General features: G+C 42.0%; 3 protein-coding genes across 12 annotated transcripts; 2 read left to right on the forward strand and 1 right to left on the reverse strand.

Annotated features, from left to right (window-relative positions):
- Positions 1-5343: 5343 nt before the first annotated feature.
- Positions 5344-7017, reverse strand: LOC4344487 (uncharacterized acetyltransferase At3g50280). The gene has a single exon (XM_015794947.3). The coding sequence runs from the start codon at positions 6945-6947 to the stop codon at positions 5553-5555; it is 1395 nt and encodes a 464-aa protein (XP_015650433.1). The 5' UTR covers positions 6948-7017; the 3' UTR covers positions 5344-5552.
- A 1167-nt stretch (positions 7018-8184) lies between these two features.
- LOC136351442 (uncharacterized) lies at positions 8185-12641 on the forward strand. 3 transcript variants are annotated; one of them, XM_066303575.1, is made up of 8 exons: positions 8185-8622; positions 9279-9326; positions 9473-9528; positions 9627-9824; positions 10791-10877; positions 11441-11929; positions 12005-12067; positions 12150-12641. In XM_066303575.1, the coding sequence occupies exons 3-8, from the start codon at positions 9480-9482 to the stop codon at positions 12398-12400; spliced, it is 1137 nt and encodes a 378-aa protein (XP_066159672.1). In that variant the 5' UTR covers positions 8185-8622; positions 9279-9326; positions 9473-9479; the 3' UTR covers positions 12401-12641. The 3 variants fall into 3 exon arrangements, with proteins under 3 accessions (XP_066159672.1, XP_066159671.1, XP_066159670.1); XM_066303574.1 differs by having other exon boundaries at positions 8185-9326; XM_066303573.1 differs by lacking the exon at positions 9279-9326.
- LOC9269978 (uncharacterized) lies at positions 12509-20382 on the forward strand. 8 transcript variants are annotated; one of them, XM_066303566.1, is made up of 8 exons: positions 12509-13055; positions 13144-18121; positions 18631-18689; positions 18760-18874; positions 18979-19048; positions 19125-19165; positions 19454-19541; positions 19942-20382. In XM_066303566.1, the coding sequence occupies exons 1-2, from the start codon at positions 12509-12511 to the stop codon at positions 15606-15608; spliced, it is 3012 nt and encodes a 1003-aa protein (XP_066159663.1). In that variant the 3' UTR covers positions 15609-18121; positions 18631-18689; positions 18760-18874; positions 18979-19048; positions 19125-19165; positions 19454-19541; positions 19942-20382. The 8 variants fall into 8 exon arrangements, with proteins under 8 accessions (XP_066159663.1, XP_066159665.1, XP_066159668.1 ...); XM_066303568.1 differs by having other exon boundaries at positions 13144-17889; positions 17973-18121; positions 18631-18874; XM_066303571.1 differs by having other exon boundaries at positions 13144-17889; positions 18042-18121; positions 18631-18874.
- Positions 20383-21275: the final 893 nt, after the last annotated feature.

Raw genomic sequence — 21275 nt, forward strand, 5'->3', positions numbered from 1 at the left:
CTCAACTCTATGTTGACATTTTGCTTATTTGTGATCTGCGGCTGTTGATTTCCTGATGAGCCCTTATAATATTGAAATTTATAATTAGATATGTACTTGATTTTTTTTGAGAGGGTATGTACTTGATTAACATATATATTATATTTATCATTTGGACATTTGGTCTTGGTCTATTTAAAAGTGTGTTAGAGGGATACACATTCATGGGTGTGTGTATGTGTTCCATAATAGACGGATCTACCATAGGGGCTAAGGGGTCTTAAGCCTCCACTACTGTCATTAGGAACATGAGAGCCCCCTCTAAAATTATTTGCTATACATCTATAGGAAATGGATATTTAAGTTTTATCTAGTTTATTCAGCCCCACCTGTTATTTCTTATTTCTGTATCCGCAACTGTTCCGCTGTAATCAAAATAAGACAAAACGAAAAGGTGCCACTGAAATTTTACGCACACGCACTCGCGGGTGTATTAAGCTAGCATATGCTGGTGTTTGGTTTTAAACGACGGTTGAGGAAACCCGGATTAAACAACCCTAATTATATGGAGGCTATTGTCAAACTGGATAATTTTCGCCTGGCCATCGTCAAACTAGATTATGTTTTTAGGCCAACGGCCTGACGTCATGATTTTATAGAATGCAACTAAATTCAAACATTAGACTTAAAACATTACTATCCAAGAAGAAAAGCATTAGACTCAAACTGCATTGTTGACATGAGGATTTCAAACTTTGTTGCAATATTTGACTCTTTCGGTCCCTGTGCAGTGGAGCATAGTGCCGGTCAAATAATAACTCTATGTATGTATATATGGAGACGCACTTGAGTGCAGTGGTAATAGACGTGTAGTTTCAACCCTGAGATCCCGTATTCAATCTTCAATATACTCACAATTTGGAGGGACGTCTTTCCCTCTAAATCTCGTTTTTAATAATTCTATGTATATGATAGAAAAATAATTTAACTACAGAAAAAGGGTTCATCCCATCCTTTAGAGGCATATACCTCCCTACATATTATTTTTAAGAGCAAAAAATAAACCGGTTGAACTAGGGGTGGACAAAAAGCTCAAAACTCGTGGCTCGGATCGGCTCGTAGCAAGCTCAGCTCGGATCGATTCGAACTCATAGTCTTAATGAGTCGAGTCGCGCTAGCCTTTTAGCTCATGAGCTTAACGAGCTAGCTCGCGAGCTGCTCGTTTAGCTCGTTAGTATAAAATATCACCATATCTTCATGAACTTAGTGTTTGTTGACTAGTACTTAGTCTTTTAATTACATCAAAACTATTCATATTTAGTGAGTATTATAGTAGTTAGTATTTATTATTATGTTAATACATAATAAAATGTTAAATTTAAAATTATTAATATGATATTAAGTCATTAAGAAGATATAGCTTGTTGGCGAGCCTAACGAGCTTAACGAGCCAGCTCGCGAGCCAAGCCGAGCTAGCCTTTTAGCTCGTTAACATTAAAGAGCCGAGCCTTAACGAGCCGAGCTGGCTCGTTATCCAGACCTAGGTTGAACTGATAAACAATTTTATGATAGGAGGAAACCTCGTTCCGTGCATGGTTCTCTCACCCGAGGTGTATACCTCCCATTATCATTATTTGAGTGAAAAATATTAAACCGATTAAACTGATTATTAGAAAATAAGTTTATAATTGGCAATGAGCTAGCTAAACTTTTCTGGTCCACAAGATATAGATAGTGATATATACCTTCTGGCTAATCAGGTATAGAATGCAACTAAATTTACAAAAACAAGCTTTCAATACTATTCTAATTTGTAAGTTTAGTTTTGATATCTATTTTCTATAGCTATGTATATCTTAATTATGACGAAGTGTATACCTCTCCCAGATAAGAGAGAACGACTTGTAGTTGTTTGGCACAAATCCACCTTAGCAACATCTTCATTTGCTAATTAAAAAGAGTATAACCTATGATGACAATCGACGTAAGTTTAGGGGAATCATAAAAAGTAAAAAATGAAGTACAAGTTCATACAGTAAACTAGCTAGGTTTTTCAATGACGTAAAACACATTTTTCTCCCTATATGTTCCATATAATCTATCATGGTTAGCATAGTCAACACACGCACTTGATTAACTTAGGCCCTGTTTAGTTCCCAAAATAAAAACTTTTCACCCATCACATCGAATGTTTGGACATATGCATGGAGTATTAAATGTGGTCTATAAAATAAAACCCATTACACAGTTTGCGTGTAAAATTGCAAGACGAATCTTTTAAACCTAATTGCGCCATGATTTGACAATATGGTGCTACAGTAAACATTTGCTAATACGAATTAATTAGGTTTAATAAATTCGTCTCGCAGTTTACAGGCAGAATCTGTAATTTGTTTTGTTATTAGACAATGTTTAATACTTCAAATATATGTCCGTATATCCAATGTGACACCCCAAAACAAATATTTTTTCCATCAAAACCGAGCCTTACAGTAAAAGTAAGCCGGCCGCCAAATGAATCTAGCTAGGCCTCAACAGCTAAATTTTCCAACACAATATATATCTTGTGTGGAGCTAGATTTTAAAAACAAAATTAAATTTCAAATACAACTATAATTCGCTTTCTAAAATACAATTTTATGATTGTGCCGAATTCGGAACCACCATGATTAATGGGATGTTTGGTTGGTAGCCATTGAATACCACAGCTACAGTATTTTCGCTACAACACCGTGTTTTCTGAGGCGGGGAAAAGGTCTGCCACAGGTCTGTGGCGAACCACGCCGTGGCGTGGCAATGTTTGTCTGGGATCCAAACAAACCCTAAATAATGCACATGTTTATCTGGTTCTCTGACAAACGTGGTCTTCTAAACCTTCCGGACTAAATGTGGTTGCTCATTATATAAAAGGCATATTTTGAGTGGGCACAAAGGATTAAGAAGAGTATATAAACCAAGGGAAAGTTTGAGTTAAAATTAATATACTGTCCCTATTTGAATACATTGGAAATAGAGAAGAGTAGTTAGCCAGATGTGTTTTAGGAGGAGAATATACAATAAATAGGGACACAAGGGAAACAATCAAGAAATTGTTATGTTTGCCTTACATTTTAAAAACAAGATGAAAAAAACATATGCTTTATTAAAACACGGATTAAAATATAATGGATTAAAGAATAAAACCATAATGATATAGCCGCACTTGGAACATTGCAAACCAAACGCTATGTTGGCTGTCAGGATGCGTCTTGTAGATGTATAGAACTAGTATAAAATATATAGCTCAGAACACGAGACTTTCCCATCTCTCAGTCTTTTACTAGTATTTTAGATCGTTGCATTTACGACTTAATTATACTATCTTCATCTCAAAATAAACATAATCATGAGTTTTCATATCTAACTTTGATCGTTCGTCTTATTTAAAAAAATTATAATTGATATTTTTATTGTTATTATATTATAAAACATGAATAATATTTTATACATGACTTATGTTTTTTATTTTTTTTAAATAAAACGAATAATAAAAGTTGGACACAGAAACTTATAGCTGTGTTTATTTAGGGATGGAGGGAGTACATGTGAGCCACCATTGGGAGACTAGCAACTTCGCATCTGACCTGTCTTGGTTATCTCTTTGGTTTTGTCTTGATCATCTCTTTATTTTAGCCGATGTGGTTGCCAAAGGCGTGATAAAGGAAAACCTACAATTAATGAGCCTAAAAAATTAAAATTAATGCCCCTAATGGAACCCCAAAATTGACACGAACGGCGTGTGAGTTAGCAAGACTTAAGACTTGCACTCAGCAGTCAATAAATAAAATTAAGAAGATTGGTATAGTGGAGCAAAAGACAAACATATATAGTCGTTGCTGACACGATCTGTCAACACTTTGGTGACGGTATCTGCTGATCTAACTACATAGTTTGTAGCCACTAGCAAGTATTAAAAGTTAAAATTTAACGTGTAAACATATCATCTCATCATCCACTAGCAATTTCTAGGACATTATAAATCTTATACAAGTATGACACATATCTTCTCCACATCATTTCACAACATTTCAATATGCATTATACAATAATTCACATATATTAATCTTTAAATTCCATAGCGAAGCGTGGATTATCACATGGTACATAGTAGTATGTTCTTATTTGTTTGCAGCGACCCAAGGCCCGAGACTTGGTGATACGGATGCCTCTTGACTAGACTTTTAAATAGCTTCTTGGCCCGAATGCCCAATCAGTCTCAGAATGACGCTATCAAAGCACTGAGATGCTTCAAACTCTTTTTTCTAAAAAAGATAATCTCGGGGAATAAATCTGAATATGCACTTATTTAGATTCGCCGTCAGAAGTTTGTTTTTTCAAAGAGATAATTTGATGAGAGAGGCTTGCGGGTTGGTGTTAGGGATGGCAGGTTAATTTGATGAGGTATGTATGGAACAGGCAGACTGTCGTTCCAACTTAGAAGAGCGAGGTGTGCCCATCTACGTACAAAATTAGGCCAACAATACTTGATTGTTTCATCGGTTTTTATATGTGTCAATCACATATTTTTATCTATTTGTGATAGACCTAAACTTAAAGCTCAGTCTAAATTTGTAAGACCGTAATCTACAGTTTTAATGTAATAAGTATGTATTTTTTTAATTCACCTAGATATGCTATTCCCTTTATATTTTTGTTTACACTAGCAAAATGACTGTAGTTGCAGTGGGTGAAGAAGAAGAAAGATGGAGATGATTCGATGCCTTTAGTGTGAGTTGTCAATCACACTATCTAGATAAAAATATGTGATTGACAATATTTTGTTAATTATTTTGACAATATTTGTGATAGACCTGAACAGTGCCAAAAACAGTGCCGCCCAGTGATAAATCGATGGCTACTTTGGTGCTGCATTTTGGAGCCGTGGGACCGTCGCTGTGCTGCTCGACCGTCCCGCGGACCCTTAGTCTCGCGTTTTGGAGCTGCGGGATCTGAGTATATTTATGCAAATCCTTCCTATACAAGCATATAAACGTAAATTATTAAAAAAAAAGTATATTCGTAAATTTTTCCTGATTAAAATGTACCCATAGTGGTTCGGAATTTTCTTCTCCGAACCCACAAAAGATATTTTTAATGGTACTCGTAAATACTACTCCATCCCAAAAAAGACCAATCCAGTTAGGAAATGAGGAATTTTCATGGGATGGGTGGTAGACATCAAAATGAGGGATTTTTACTTGTTGCAACCTTCAGTTGCATATTTAACATGCTTTAAAATGGTAAATAATAATTTTAAAATTGATTGGTACTCTCACAATACTAAGTTTGATGAACTCTAATAATTCAGCTGATGAAGTAGACCAACCCTAATACTTCAGGGATGGAGTAGACTTATTCCTAGTAAATAAAATACATAGTTCTCTCTTCCTCTCATAAAAACAAATCTAATATAAAATGCGACATTACAAAACTACGAATCTAGATAGGACAGTGGACATCCCGTACTAGATTTGTTTTGCCTTTGTCTAGATTCGTACTAGAATTAACCATGTGTCGCCGTTCAGCCACTGACGTCAGTGATGTGTCGGCGGCGGCGCAGTCACCGCGCTCATGAACTCCTCGTCGGCGACTAGCCTCGCGAGCGCCTCCGGTGCCAGGCAAATCTCCACCGCCATGCTCCCGCCGCCGCGCCCCTCGTACACCGTCATCTTCCCGTCCACCTTGTTCCCGGCGCCGCTCCGGACGCCCACCGGCCTCCCCCACCCGAAGTCGTTGCCCAACACGTCGAACCGCGGCGAGCCTGAGATCACCATCACGCCGGCGTTCTGCAGGTCCGCCACCATCATGAAGCTCGGCTTCTCCGGCCACGCCGCCACCATGCGCCTCACGCTCGCCTCGTCGCCCGACGCCGCCACGGCGCGGTTCAGCAGCCACGCCGCCCAGCCCAGCCCTTTGTCGAGGAGCTCGCCGGCGGTGGCCTTCGCGACGGCGCCCACCACCGTGTTGCCCATGTACTCTTGTGGCACCTCCTTGACCCGTGCTCGCAATCCCACGGAAAGGCCATAGCTCGTCTCCATCTCCGGCGCGAGGCGGCGGGCTCGGCACACAGCTCGCCAGGTGTGCGCGAGCACCGACTGGAGCGAGGATATGGTGGCCGTGGCGGCGGCGGCGGCCATCTCGGCGTTCGCCTTCTCCTTCAGCGTCCTCACGCTCTCCGCCGAGAAATGGAGGAAGCACTCCTCCACCGGCGTGTACACAGGCCGCCGGACCATGTCCTCCAGCTTGGCGAAGGGTAGAGGGATCGGCATTGGGATGCCGTCCACGAACCATCTGTCGAACACCGGCGGCGGCGTGGAGAGCTCGAGGTCGGCGCTGTCATCGCTGCGGCGGCTGATCTCCGACCAGGTGCGGAACAAGTGCCAGAAGGTGAACCCGTCGGCGACGCCGTGGTTGAGCGACATGGCGACGAACATGCCGTCGGCGAGCTCGGTGACCTGCGCCGCCAGGACAGGGCGGGACTCCACGGCGGCGTCCGTGCCAAGCATGCCGTTGAGCGGGAAGAAGGACCACACCACCCTTGGGACGTAGAGCGAGTCGGCGATGTCGGCGACGGTGACGCCGGGCGCCACGGCGTGGACGAACTCCGCCCCCTCGCCGTTGCAGCGGAGCGAGATGGAGATGGTCGGAACACCACCAGGCGACGCCGTCTCGGCGATGGCGAGGCGGCCGGCCAGCGGGTAGAAGCGGGCCAGTGCGCGAGCGAACGACGAGACAAGGTGTTCGACGACGTGCTCAACTCCGCCGGGAGGCTTGGGCAGGACGACGCCCTTCTGGACGTAGTCGACGGTGATCATCTGGAGATCCAATGGCGTGAGGTGGTGCACCGTCTCGTGGTCCGGCAGCTCGCCAGCGTGCTCCGCCGCCGGTCGGACCATGCGCCGCGACATGATGTGGACGCCGCCTTCCATTTCGACTAGCTCTCGAGCTCAGTGGTACGTACGTGTTGGACTAATGGTACGTAGTAGCTTAGGAGTTTATATCAAGGTATGAATCTGTGATTGCTTTGGCTGGTGACATGATATAAATGCATGTCGAGCTCTCAGATGTTAGAGCATCTCTAACAACCTCTCTATCAGCCTCTCCAAGCCAAATTTTGGTTATTCAACCAAAAAAGGAGGTCCAACAGATTGGCTAACCGGATGGCCAAGCCATCCAGCAGACCAAAATCGTTGGCTGGCTAGCTAGATTTGGCCAGTCAAAACGTCTCGCCAACGGTGGCCCGCAGCAACTGTACTCCTCGCGAGGTCGTCGGGGGCGTTGTCGTCGTTGTCGAGGTCATCGTCGGGGTCGTCGTCGAGGTCGTCGTCGCAAGCCGCTGCCACCATCGCCATCCCCGCCCTGAGCTCCACCGCCGCGCCCCCCAAACCGTTGTCGCCGTCACCGCCTCCCGCCTCCCCGCGCCACCGCACCACCGCGCCATGCGTCGGCCGCCTCGACGGGAAGGAAGGGGGAAAAGAAGGAAAGAGAAAGAAGGGGGGAGAGAGGAAGAAGAGGAGAGAGAGACTCACATGTGGGTCCGATTTTATTTTGGAGAGGATTAATAAAGATTCTGTTGGAGTAAGTATATAGTTTGACTAGCTAAATCAGATAGAGAGTTGGCTATATGGGTGTTTGGAGAGTTCGATTTGGAGAGGCTGTTGGAGATGCTCTTAGGCCTTGTTTAGTTCCCAAAACAAAACCTTTTCACCTATCGTATCGAATGTTTGGACACATGCATGGAGTATTAAATGTGGAAAAAAACCAATTACACAGTTTACGTGTAAATTGCGAGACGAATCTTTTAAGCCTACTTGCGCCATGATTTGACAATGTGGTGCTACAATAAACTCTAATGACGGATTAATTAGGCTTAATAAATTTATCTCACAGTTTCTAAGCGGAATCTGTAATTTGTTTTTTTATTAGAGTACATTTAATACTTCAAATGTGTGCTTGTATATCCGATGTGACAACCAAACCTAATTTGTTTCCCAACTAAACAAGGCCTTAATATTGCTTGCTAGATGGAATGTATTTTTTTCATGGCACTGAATCTCTACTACTTAAAAAATCTGGATTAGTGATGGTGAAGCCAAAGTAGACATGCGATCCAACGTAGTAACGTAGACTAGTTTGGAGCGACGAAAATTTAAAAGAGGTACACGCGATGCGGAACAAAAAAGCGTAAAAAGCCATGTCGCCCCGCAACCCGCGCCCCCTCCTCCGCGCGCCTCCATCGCCGCCCCGCACCCTCCCCTCGCCTCTCCTCCGCGCCGCCCCTCCACCAGCAGCCGTCTCCACACTGCGCCAGCGCCCCTCTCCTCTCCACCCGCGTCGCCGCCGTCCCCACTGCGCGCCGCCGCCCATCGCCTTCCCACCACGCCTCCACCCCTAGCCGGAGAGGCGCCGGCCGCGCCGCCCCTCCACCTCCACCAGAAGCCGTCCCCACACCGCGACGGCGACCCTCGCCTCTCCACCCGTGCCGCCGCCGTCCCCACTGCGCGCCGCCGCCCCTCGCCTCCCCACCGCCCTCGACCTGCGCCGCCTCCTCGCCCCTCGACGCCCTCGACCGCTCAAGGTGGTCACAGACGCCGTCATCTGAAGGTATGTATCCCCTCCTATCCCCTCCTGCCCCACCATGTCGCCCGACAATATGGCCGCCGCATGTTCGATGAAATGTCCAGTAAGAAGCTCCATCCATGGACTCAATCTGCTTTGGGGAAATGAGCACCAAATGAACATGCACTTGAATATTGTACAGATCAGTTGCAACATGTATGGTTTCTTTTATAATTCTTCATGTACATAGGTTGAATATGAAATAATACCTCGGTTACCATGTGCCTGCCTCACTTCCAAACCTTTCAATCAGCTGACACATGAGCTATAGAACAAACAACGATTCATGCTTTTTACGCGGGTTGTTCTATATTTATCATGATGACTCTCAGTTCAGGTTAATTATATTGAAAAACTATGGTGTCAAGAGTAGCATGCTTGAGTGCTTAGGAATACAACAATATTTTTAGATGAAAGATGAAGGTTGAAAAATCATTAGTTTACAAATGCAGAACTTCCTTTTTTTCTCCAACCCACCTCACTGTTTTGCTAATGACATGATGATTGGAGGAGGGCAGCGTTGCAATCATTCTTGTGTATATATTATTGGTATATACTTTTGACGGATGATTTCGGTAGGCGTATAAATGAATGTACTGACATATAATATATATATATGCGATCCTTCATTACCATATCAGTTCGAACAGTTGCTTCCCACCCACATAACCTCCTTCCCTGCATTGAAGGTATATCCAATTAATTCGCTTAATTTCCTTTACTGTGTGTTGCCAATTTTCAACGTTTTTATAATACTACCATCAGCACCACTGGGATTCTGCCTGATGGTTTGTACTGGATTGAACTCTAATAAATTTTGACTTGTGCATTTCAGGGTTCCAATGGATAGCAACTTTGGGGCCTCTCGACCGACATCGTTGACAGGATCAGGTGAGTTTTTCAAAAAATATAATAATAGGTCAATAGCTCAACCTTTGCCCTATGTTCTTATTTGTTCCATTCATATATTTTTTCCATTCTTGGTTCAGCCGGTGATCCTCCCCTTGGAGTTCTTTCAGACATTACTAATCTCAGTGCTGCTGAATTAAGAAGGAAACGTGCTAGAGAGAGGTACGCTTTGTTGAGTGTGGACGAGAAGGAGGCGAGGAATAAAAAGGCCCGTGAGAAGAGGCGCCAAAAGAAGGAGGAATGCCAAGGAGGAAATCAATCTGGTGCTGCTGTGAAAGGTAACTACAAGCCAACTCAACTCATCTTGGGCCATCTATTCTATTGATTAACCCACATAGCGAGTGACCAAAGATATCCACAAAAAAGCCATCTATTCTATTGATTTGCATCTCTTCACCGAATATGAATGAAGAACCCAACAGCTATTGCATCTTATTTTTGAAGGGGTGCATGCTTATTTCCTTTAGCTTTCACACACTTCCAATGCCAGACAATGCAATGCATAACCATAAATTTAATCAAGCAACCATTTAAGGCAGAAAAAAATACTTACTGCAAGTGTGTGGGATAAGTGTGTTAAATGCCTCATCAAATGATAACAATCACGCATGCTGGACAGAGCTAGCCCACATGGCATTCCACCTTAGAAAAAAAGAAAAACTATTAGCCTTCTTGCTCAACTCCATGTATCCTCGGTCTCTACTCTATGATGCTCTCCTCACCCATTGCTCCCTCACTGCCTTTCTTCTTGTTAGAAAGTATACCACAGAAAAAAAATAGAATTTATAAAAACTGACAAACAAATGATATTTTGCATGCTCCATGGTACCAGCCACCAAAAAACACAAAAAGGAAAACAATATGATGCAATTTTAGTGTTATGGATGTTCGCATCAGATTATTGTTTGCATTTCATGTTACTAAAAAATATATGGCCCCATGTTAAGAGGTAAACAACTGCCTTCAGTATATTTTGTGGCTTCGTGCACATTTGGTAGCATATATTAGCATGCATAGATATAACTATAGGATGACTGCAGAAACAAAGTGAGAATAGGGAAACAAGGCATGAAAGCAGAAGGTGATACAATTATAATCTCCATCTTCATGTACTCTAATACCCAGAGGATCCTCCGTCGCCTCATATATTTCTCTATTCTTTGCTGTAATATGTATCGGTACTAATGAAAAGATATTCTGCCAATTATGCCAAACAATCTTCTAATTTCGCGGCGTCGGAACAGCCCCACTTGGCGATATTACAAATATAAGCGCTGCTGATATAACGACGTGCCAAATGGAAGTGAATGATTCTCCCACACTGCATCAAGGTAAGAATAACATATTATTACATTCCGCATGCTATAAGAGGGCGGAATGCAATGCCATTATTGTTGTGTACAGTCTGATAACGTGATGGTTCTATGTTTTAATAGAAAGTGAAGCTTCCCATCTCAACATCACACCTAGACGTCTCCCATTTACAATCATCAACAATGTAGCTCACTATGGTCCCAATGAAGTACCTTTGAGCTGCGTAATTCAAACAACCCAAATATATATATATATATATATATATATATATATATATATATATATATATATATATTACTGTATGTTACAACAGGAAGTGAAACTCATTATGATCCAATCCTAACAAGTGGAAACCAAAATACACATAGCCCAATGCATGAATGTGGTATATTTGAAGGCAATGATCAGAATGACGACATCTCTCTAGGTAATACTAATATTTCTTCATAATATGTTTGTTACTACCAAATTGTCAACAAAAAACCTCTTTGCGAACAGATTAGATGTGTATTAAGATTGTTATTGATTATGGCGAGCAAACAATTACATAGATCTTCTTATTATGTTGGCACATCAATAGATAATGAAGTGGTGTGTGCGCCATCCAGTATTACAAAAGACCATCTACAGTCAAAGCTACCTCAATGTAGCGACAAGCCTGCGACTCTTACAACGGAGCAGAAGCAAGCTAAGGTGAACCGGCAGAGATCACGACATCAATCACTAACAAAAGAACAAAGATTAGATATGAACGCCCGACGTAGGGTAGCAAGGCAAAATATGCCAGATGTGGAAATACATGATATGAATGCCCGCCTTAGGTCAAGACGACAAAGTGTTACTCCAGGGGAAAGGTCTGCTCTTTTGGCACGACGTAATGCACTCTATGCAGCTAGGCGTGACAAACCATGTGCTGAATCAATTGCATTGGAGTGCCCTGAGGGTAGCAGCCCGTCGTTGCTAGATCCAACGCCTTGCTTGGAAACAACCGGTGATGTGCCAGCTACATCGAACCTGCAAGCTGAGCATGCTGCAGATCATCTTGCACGATCGAGCACCTTCGAGGATGGTATCATATATATATGTTATCGTTCATACTTGCAATTTGTAACCTTCCGCATACTAACTTTTCATTCCACTATAGATGATATGGATTCCTTCATGGATGATGACACCGACGATGAATACTACTTGTTTGCTAGGCTAGGTACCATCGTCGTTATACCTGAAACTCTCTTTCACTTCAGTAGATATTTGAAACTAAACTACTTCCCACTAAACAATCCCAGGCGATGATGAGGATGACGATATGGTACAATCCGATGACGACGACACGCAAGCACCGACCTCTTCGATTCCTGATCCATTTGACTGTGTGTATAGCAACATCCCACAAAGCACAAATGTTCTGAAGCCTGAGCCTGACTGTAAACATTGTGGCGCCAAGAGGTTCCAGTACGAACCGTCGGGCTTCTGTTGTCGGGATGGCAAGATAAAGCTTGTAGAAAACGAGACACCCCCTGAACTGATGAGGCTCTAGACAAGCTCGGATCCAGATGCCAAGCATTTCCGGGATAACATTAGATATTTCAACGGTCACTTCTCGTTCACTACCCTTGGTGTAAGCCTTGACAAGGCCTTTGCAAACATGAGCTCGGGTGTGTACACATTTCGGGCCCATGTTCAGATCTATCATAACATACATTCTTTCGGTCCTAGAGAGTCTAGTCCAGAGCATCTCGAGTTGTATTTCTACGATGACGATCCAACCTTGAGTCACAGATTCCGTCGTTCTCCGAGCCTTGACCAGGATGTGATCAGGACTGTTTCAGACGTCCTTTGGAACAACCCGTACTCGGAGACATTTAGAAGTCTGGGGCAGGCTGATGACCTCGCGAACTACCGCGTGACACTAAATCTAGATCATAGGTTGGACCAAAGGCGTTACAATGTGCCGGTGACAACTGAGGTCGCTGCTGTCTGGGTTGAAGGAAACGAGAGAAGGAAGTTTGAGCCTAGCGTGACAATATACGGTAACGACCGTACCCGTAAATGCATCCAACCTTTCTACGGATGTTACGATCCACTCTCGTATCCTTTGTTCTTCCCTAGAGGAGAGAGTGGTTGGCATCAAGGTCTTCCAAAGGACAAAATAACCATGGAGGCTGCAAACACGCGTCATGGCGATGATCCTAGTAAGTTTATCTTCGTACTGTGTTGACTAAAACAATTGATAATTGTCCGTTACATGACTGCACTAACCCAGACGTTTCTCACGTGCAGATTGTAACAGCGGGATACGAGTTTCTGTAAGGGACTACTACTGCTACAAATTCCAGATGCGTCGTGGGATTTTCAATCCTATACTTCACGGGGGACGCCTGTTCCAGCAGTTCGCTGTTGACATGTACATCAAGGTTGAGAGCTCCCGTCTGGACTATGTGAGGAACAACCAGAAGGAGATAAGGGCCGACCTATATCAAGGGTTAATGGACAGCATCCAGGCTGGGGAGAGTCGAGCAAGCGCGGTCGGCAAACGGACTGTGTTGCCAGCGTCGTTCGTAGGTGGTGGCCGAAATATGAAGCGCCGCTACATGGATGCCATGGCCTTAGTACAGAAGTATGGGAAGCCAGATGTATTCCTTACAATGACAAGCAACCCAAAGTGGGATGAAATTACTCGTGAGCTTGAGCCTGGCCAGACACCACAAGATCGTCCTGATCTTGTGGTCTGTGTCTTTCGAGCCAAGTTAGAGGACCTAAAGAAGCAGTTGTTCGAGAAACACATTCTTGGCAAGGTTATTGCACATGTTTATGTTGAGTTCCAGAAGAGGGGTCTGCCGCATGCACACTTCTTGTTGATCATGAGTAGTCGATACAAGCTAACATCTGCGGACCAATATGACTGCATCATCTCGGCTGAGCTTCCCGATAAGAAAAAGTATAGAGAGCTGTACGATATGGTTGTTAAGCATATGATGCATGGCCCTTGTGGTCCACTCAATGGTAAATGCCAATGCATGCGAGATGGAAAGTGTAGGAACAACTACCCACGAGAGTTCAACCCTACAACCTCGCAAGGCAAGGATTCATACCCGTTGTATAGGAGACGTAATGACGGCAAGAGTAGGATGGTTAGAGGCCACCCTCTCGATAATAGGTGGGTTGTCCCGTACAATCCATATCTTCTAAGGATGTACAACTGTTACATGAATGTCGAGGTTTGTTCAAGTATCAAGGCAATAAAGTACCTCTTTAAATACCTATACAAGGGACACGAGAGGGCCTCGATATCCATAAACGAGGCAGATAACAACGGCGAAATCGATGAGATTCAGCGCTACAGGGATGCGAGGTGGGTGACCCCTCCAGAAGCCTTGTGGCGTATATATGGGTTTGACATATGCCACATCTCGCCGTCTGTGAGGCAGTTGCAACTTCATCTGCCAAACATGCACATGTTGGCTTCCGATGCAGACAAGGATCTCCGTGATGTTCTTGATAAGGAAGACGCAGGCAGGTCGATGCTTACAGCGTATTTCGAGGCAAACAGGCAGCATGTCTGGGCTCGAGATATCCTTTATAGGGATTTCCCAATGTGGTTTACTTGGCAGACGCCAGGTAAATACTGGAAAAAAAGAGAGAAAGGAGGCCAGGTCGGGAGAATTGTGTGTGCCCACCCGGCAGAGGGGGAGCGTTACTATTTTCGGGTGCTGCTAAACCATGTGGCAGGCTCCACCTCATTCGAAGACCTACGTATTGTTGATGGCGTGGTCATGCCTTCGTTCCGTGCTGCAGCTGAAAGAAGGGGTCTTATAGAGGCAGACAACACCCTCGACGAGTGCCTTACGGAGGCCGGGGTCTTCCAGATGCCACTGTCGCTACGCAGGTTATTCGCTACCATATTGGTGTATTGCGAACCTAGCGATGTCCGTGGTCTTTGGGACAAACATCTAGATGCCATGTCTGATGACTACAAGCGTAACAACACATGCCCTCATGTTGTCCAACAGATGGTGCTGATAGATATCCGAGGCATGCTACAATCAATGGGAAAGGAAATCACATCGTTTCCGCTCCCTGAAATTGACGAATCACATGATAGTACCAGAGGAGATCCCAGAGAGATTATTGAGGAGTCATCCATTGGTGTGGAGACGGACGATATGAACCTCTCAGACCAGCTCAATGATGAGCAAAGGTCTGCATTCAACAAAATCATGAATGCAGTTGGCAGTGCTCAGGGGGGTGTTTTCTTCGTAGATGGCCCAGGAGGCACGAGGAAGACTTTCCTGTATAGGGCGCTGCTAGCTACGGTTCGCGGCAAAGGAGATATAGCGGTGGCAACCGCGACGTCGGGTGTTGCAGCTTCTATAATGCCTGGAGGCCGGACCGCACATTCGCGGTTCAAGATCCCCCTCAACATTGAGGAAGGGTCTTATTGCAGCTTCACCAAACAAAGTGGGACGGCGAAGCTTCTCCAGATGGCGTCGCTTATAATATGGGATGAGACCTCCATGACAAAGAGGCAAGCGGTTGAGGCCCTCAATATGAGCATGAGAGATATAATGGGTTGCCCGCATTCTCCGTTTGGAGGGAAGACGATTGTGTTTGGAGGGGATTTCAGGCAGGTGCTCCCGGTCATTAGGAAGGGCACTAGGTCTCAGATAACAGATGCCACTCTACGCAGGTCCTATCTTTGGGATTGTATGGTTCAATTGAAGCTTGTTCGCAATATGAGGGCGTAGAGCGACACGTGGTTTGCGGACTACCTCCTTCGAGTTGGGAATGGAACCAAGGAGGTGAACAAGGAAGGACTCATAGGCCTTCCTTCGGATATTTGCGTGTCGTGCAAAGGGAATGAAACAGACCTCAAAAGGCTCATCGATACCGTGTTCCCCAACCTAAACGATAACCTGACGGACCCAAACTACATCACATGTAGGGCCATATTGTCCACTCGGAATGAGTTCGTCGATCGAATAAACATGAAGATGATTGAGCGGTTTAGAGGGGATGTGATGACATATCATAGTTTTGATTGAGTAGAGGATGACCCTCATAACTATTACCCGCCAGAATTCTTGAACTCTCTAACTCCAAATGGGCTACCTCCGCATGTGCTTAAGCTGAAGATAAACTGCCCCATCATGCTTTTGAGGAACATTGACCCAGCCAACGGGCTTTGCAATGGGACAAGGCTGGTGGTTCGTCAGTTCGGAAAAAATGCTATTGACGCGGAGATTGTTGTAGGGCAGCATGCTGGAAAGAGAGTTTTCCTTCCTCGGATACCTCTATGTCCTTCTGATGATGAGATGTTTCCGTTTCGCTTCAAGAGGAAGCAATTTCCGGTTAGATTGAGCTTTGCATTGACCATCAATAAGGCGCAGGGTCAAACCATTCCAAATGCAGGCGTCTACTTACCACAGCCTGTCTTCTCTCATGGTCAACTATACGTCGCGCTGTCTAGAGCAACCTCTAGAACAAACATAAAAATACTATCGATGCCGGTAGAAGACAAGAAACAAAATAAAAAGTCTAAGCGTACTGGCGTGAAGGACAATGAGAAGAAAGGAAAGGAATTGTCTAAACAGGCTGCAACATACACAAAAAAATATTGTGTTTAGAGAGGTCCTCACGGATTAGAAAAGGTATATTATGTGACTAATTAACCGTCCACAATATGCTTGCTTAAATTCCATTCTTACTGCTGAGTGTTTCTTCACAGTTTAGTTCACGTATGGCTTTGTATGTATTAGGTGTTTTCTGAAGACGGTGAAATAAATCACCTATAAGATCTGATCTTTGGAGGATAATATCTTATGTTGAATATTATTATACTGAAATTCTGCGATTGCTTTGCACCTTTGTTCCCTAAAATATGTGATTCACTTGAATGCCATTAATTTTCTAGCAGTATTTGTGCAACTGGCTGCATCGAAAATTATATTTTGTAAGATGTTTACATCTGAACCCCCTGTACATAAAACTTGCTATTTCTTTTAAATCCAATCAAAGATTCTCCTGATATGGAGGTACACAGTACATAAATATATTTTTTCTATAGATCATTTTTCTAAAGGTGATTGATAGCGTGGCTGGTCTTGCTATATCAATTTATTGTTATCGGATAAAACACACAAAGCTGGAAAACTAGGGATGCACGTTCAAAGACTGGAAAGTAGCTGAGAATGTTGTTGGGTGATCCTCGCTTCTGCAGTTTTTTTTTCTTCAGGTGTTAAGATCCTTTGGTTAATTTTGGTTTTGAAATGCAGCTCAAAAGATCAAGTCATTGTGGATTGCAGAATGAGAGGGTCACGTTTTGAAGTAACTGCAGTCAGCATGAAGCTATTGTGTAGATACTAGATACTGGTGTTGGATTGAGAGGGTTGCATTTTGAAGTTACTTTGGTTGGCATGAAGCTATTGTGCAGATACTGTATACTGTTTTTTTTTAAAGTTGGATACTGGAGTTCCTGTGACTAATTGAAAATCATAGCTCTCTTGGATTGAGCCTTCCAAGCTTTGACAAGTTAGATTTGAGCGTGTTTGCATATTTCGTATGAGTACAGGAAAATATGCATTACATTTCCATGATACTAGAATATGGAGTAATCTGGAATTAGATGGTTTACGAAGAATGTGGTGATATTTTAGTGCTAAATAATTTTATCTTTTCTCTCTTTTTCTTTATATTAATCTTTAATCTATCTCGTGGATTAGCAACTGAAAAAAAAACTTTTTGTATGCGTGCCTTTACCGATTAAAAAGGGCATACTGTAAAATAAACTACGACAAAATACAACAAATTCAACTTCAAAATTAAGTTTTGAAATTTTAATTTTAGCTTTCAAGCATAAGACAGACGAAGCTGATATTGTTTTTTTATTTGTGTTATTATATAGTCGTTACAGTCGTGATGATCAGGGAAACCACTTAGGTGTTAATCCTTGCTAATATAGCCTGGTGATATGCCATGTTTTGTCTAGGAAGAGTTTACCAGGATGTTTACTACGCATACATGATTCAGGTAGTTCTCTATGGAGGAACTTGTATATGTAGTGCACTATGGATGTTTGCCAGCTTAACATGATTGTCTGGGATGATTTGTAGAAGCGGGCTATATTTTACTCAACTTGTTTCTGCGTAGCATGCTGATAAACTAAGTGTCTGGTGGTTTAGGGCACTACGCAACATTGTGATGAGTGAGCCATTGCCACTATGCTGGTCATGGAGCAGCAAAGCAGAGACTATATGTTAAGGTGATGTCCTCTGTTCATAAATCCTCAAATAATAAAGATTTGAGTGTGAAATTTGAGTCATATCTTTTAGGATGAATCTATTTATGTAGTTGCAATGTGTGCTTATGGTTTTGTGATTGGTTAGTGCAATATTTGACTACTGATTTGCTCCATCCATAAAGAGCTTCGAAATAAGATTAGTTAAATCTTATTTGAGTTTTAAATTTCAGTTTGTTAAATTTGCTCTTTTTCATGCCAGTGTGAGAAGGAATATGATTTGTGCATTCCTTAATATACTTATCAGTGGTATTTTTGAGGTTCTGTTCGGATGTATTATATCTTTGTGTCCTTGGATAAAATGATCTCCTATTTACTTATTAGCGTACTGAAGATTTTTTTTCTTCTCACAAATTCATCCATCTCCATTCATTATGTTTCTTCATCACATTCGATAGTAACACAAACAGCAAGACCCAATTATCTTCCTTAACTGATCAACTAACTTTGGATCAACACATTGTCGCTTTCAGGACATTGGCCCTTGTAGTCCTGGAAATTATTCTGGAGGTGGCTGTGACCTGAGCATACAGTACAGACTGGATCCTCCCTCTAAACCATGTTATTTCAGTTTCTGACTTGCATGCTCTATGCTATTTCAGTTGGTGACTTAAACCTTGGTAGAACCCTGCACAAATAGGAGGCGTCATCTTAATACAATGAAAAATTATGGGAACTCCATGCCAGATTTGTCAAGACAATCAAGTCTATTCTTTCGTAAGTTATATCTTCACTGCCTATCTATAATTAATAGGAAGAGGCACACCAAGTTATTGATCACATAATGGTTTGATTTGAGTTTTCCCGGCCACATGTTATAGGAAGAGGCACACTGGCCAATGTAACAAACTTAACTGCTGCTGAGGTTAGAAGAAAGCATGACAGGGAGAGGTATGCTTCACTCTCTAAAAAGCATGTGGTTTCTCAATAGTAAGGGTTCATATTGATCTGTTCTATGGAAATTCAGGGTCTTGAGGTCAAGGTCATTGACGAGAGCATCCAATTAAGGTTGTGGGAATTTGACATGACAGTATTTAAGTTTGTCAAACCAAAATTTCTTTTCAAAAGAAGCGAATAATGTCAAGATTGTGTGATAAGACACTATTTGACTATGAATGATTGATGAATTAAGCTATATTAAAAGGATCAACAAGAAATCTTAATAAATATACTGCAATATGATGAATAGTGTGAAACTCACTCATGTTATAGCTTATATGTTATTATCTGGAATCAACTGGCGAAAAAATGGAATCTTTATCATGTAAGCCTGATTTGCGATTTTTCACTACGTAGGTACTTTCATGAAGGTAAGTAGCAGAAATTCGGTGCCCGTATCCTGTTGTTTCTGGTTGACGTCTTCAGATCCTCAACAGAATCGAAGGTAAACAAACTATTTTCCCTGTTTTCCTTGTGTGAATGATATGAAAAAATATTTTGCACTTGTTCAGTAATTTGTGCAAACTGGAAATACTGAAAATACTAAGGACGAAGAATAATATTCGAAGCCAATCCAAAAGCATTGCAAAATGTCGAAGGACAAAAACTCCCAGTAATGCTTGCATGAAAATAGATTAAAACAGGCTCTCCGCGAACAAAATACATTTCTTAATATTGCTCATTTGATAACGAGGCTGGAAACCTAAGCTTTTTTTTGTTATCAAATGTTGCACATTTGATAATAATCCATATTTCTTAATATTGTCTGCACCTTTCGTTTGCAAGCTCCAAGTTGTAAAATCCAATCCTGACTGCAAGCTTGTTTACAATTGTTTGGCTAGCAGTTTGAAGCTTCTGGAGTATTACCACTAGCAACAGTAGGAGCAAGGTCTGATCGGGTGCTCCCTGTGCATAGCTGCTATTGGTTCATTGTTGTTCCAAAGTGAGCAATAGTATACTTTAGAAGGAAATGAGGGTGTTGAGGCGATTGTCAAGCACCAAACTTCTTCCGCAATAACCCTGACTTCCATGGGAACCGTTCTGTTATTTGTTTTGCTATAGAATGAGAACCATTGTGTAGAATTTTGTAAACAACTTTAACCATTGCTTCTCAGCATGCAAATGCAGATCCATTCCTTTCCAAAAGGATTAGGTACCATTTAGTTTTTTAAATATATGATTAGCAATTGTCTATAAGCATTAGGAATGAGAAGTAGATGAAACTATAGACAAACTTTCTAATTTGTGGTCCTTAATGTGCCGTTCCATTCATTAATTTTGTTATATGTGGTACTAGCATGTGAATACTATAAAGATGTGAAAATTATAAATATGTGACATACTTATCATTAGTTCTATATTAATGTTTTTGTTACATCCGATTTACACCCAATGATTATTTAACATCATTTCACTTGGTGTGATTTTCCCTGTTGCAATGCACGGACACCCTACTAGTATTTATAATTTTTAAACATATGGCATATAACTCCGCGAATACACAACTTTAAATTTGTCTTTAACAAATATAACCATGAACACGGATACTAGTCAGAGTTTAATTCATTGTTTTGTTACAGCTTGTAAAAATCCAATTTAACCACGCATATTTGTGAACTGATATATCTCATATTATTTAAAATATTTTTTTATATCTAGATAAAATGCAATAAAGCGAATGAGAGGACGCTTGAAGAGGAAAAATCATTATTATTATTATTATTATTTATTATTATTATTATTATTATTATTATTATTATTATTATTATTATTTTTATTATTATTATTATTATTATTATTATTATTATTATTATTATTATTATTATTATTATTATTATTATTATTATTATTATTATTATTATTATTATGTTGTTGTTGTTGTTGTTGTTGTTATTCAGAGCTCATTTCATTCATCAAGAAACTGCAGAATTACAACCTTCAGTCACTAGGTGCTCGATACAAGCTGGGACTGAATGCCACTCACCCAGCCTGTCATCAGCTTCGCTAAGGCATGAGCTACACGATTACAAGATCGGTGGGTATAGAGTAAAGTAAAACCATGAAAACCGGAGCTAAGCTGTATGGCATCTCTGGTAATCGGCGCAGTATATATGCCATCTTTGGATGCCACCCTGCTTCCAAAGTTGTACTTCTCTCGGGAAATTAACTTACTTTCTCT

The sequence above is a fragment of the Oryza sativa genome, chromosome 8, assembly GCF_034140825.1.
Source record: "Oryza sativa Japonica Group chromosome 8, ASM3414082v1".
In the NCBI taxonomy this organism is placed as follows: Eukaryota; Viridiplantae; Streptophyta; class Magnoliopsida; order Poales; family Poaceae; genus Oryza; species Oryza sativa.

What these genes read in the sequence shown, in the direction of transcription:
- LOC4344487 (XM_015794947.3), bottom strand. Translation starts at nt 6,947, where the DNA reads ATGGAAGGCGGCGTCCACATCATGTCGCGGCGCATGGTCCGACCGGCG.
- LOC136351442 (XM_066303574.1), top strand. Translation starts at nt 9,480, where the DNA reads ATGGATAGCAACTTTGGGGCCTCTCGACCGACATCGTTGACAGGATCA. An exon ending in ATCTGGTGCTGCTGTGAAAG is followed by an intron (nt 9,825 to 10,790) that starts GTAACTACAAGC and finishes GCGTCGGAACAG; the next exon opens with CCCCACTTGGCGATATTACA. An exon ending in ATCGAGCACCTTCGAGGATG is followed by an intron (nt 11,930 to 12,004) that starts GTATCATATATA and finishes ATTCCACTATAG; the next exon opens with ATGATATGGATTCCTTCATG.
- LOC9269978 (XM_066303565.1), top strand. Translation starts at nt 12,509, where the DNA reads ATGAGCTCGGGTGTGTACACATTTCGGGCCCATGTTCAGATCTATCAT. An exon ending in GCGTCATGGCGATGATCCTA is followed by an intron (nt 13,056 to 13,143) that starts GTAAGTTTATCT and finishes TCTCACGTGCAG; the next exon opens with ATTGTAACAGCGGGATACGA.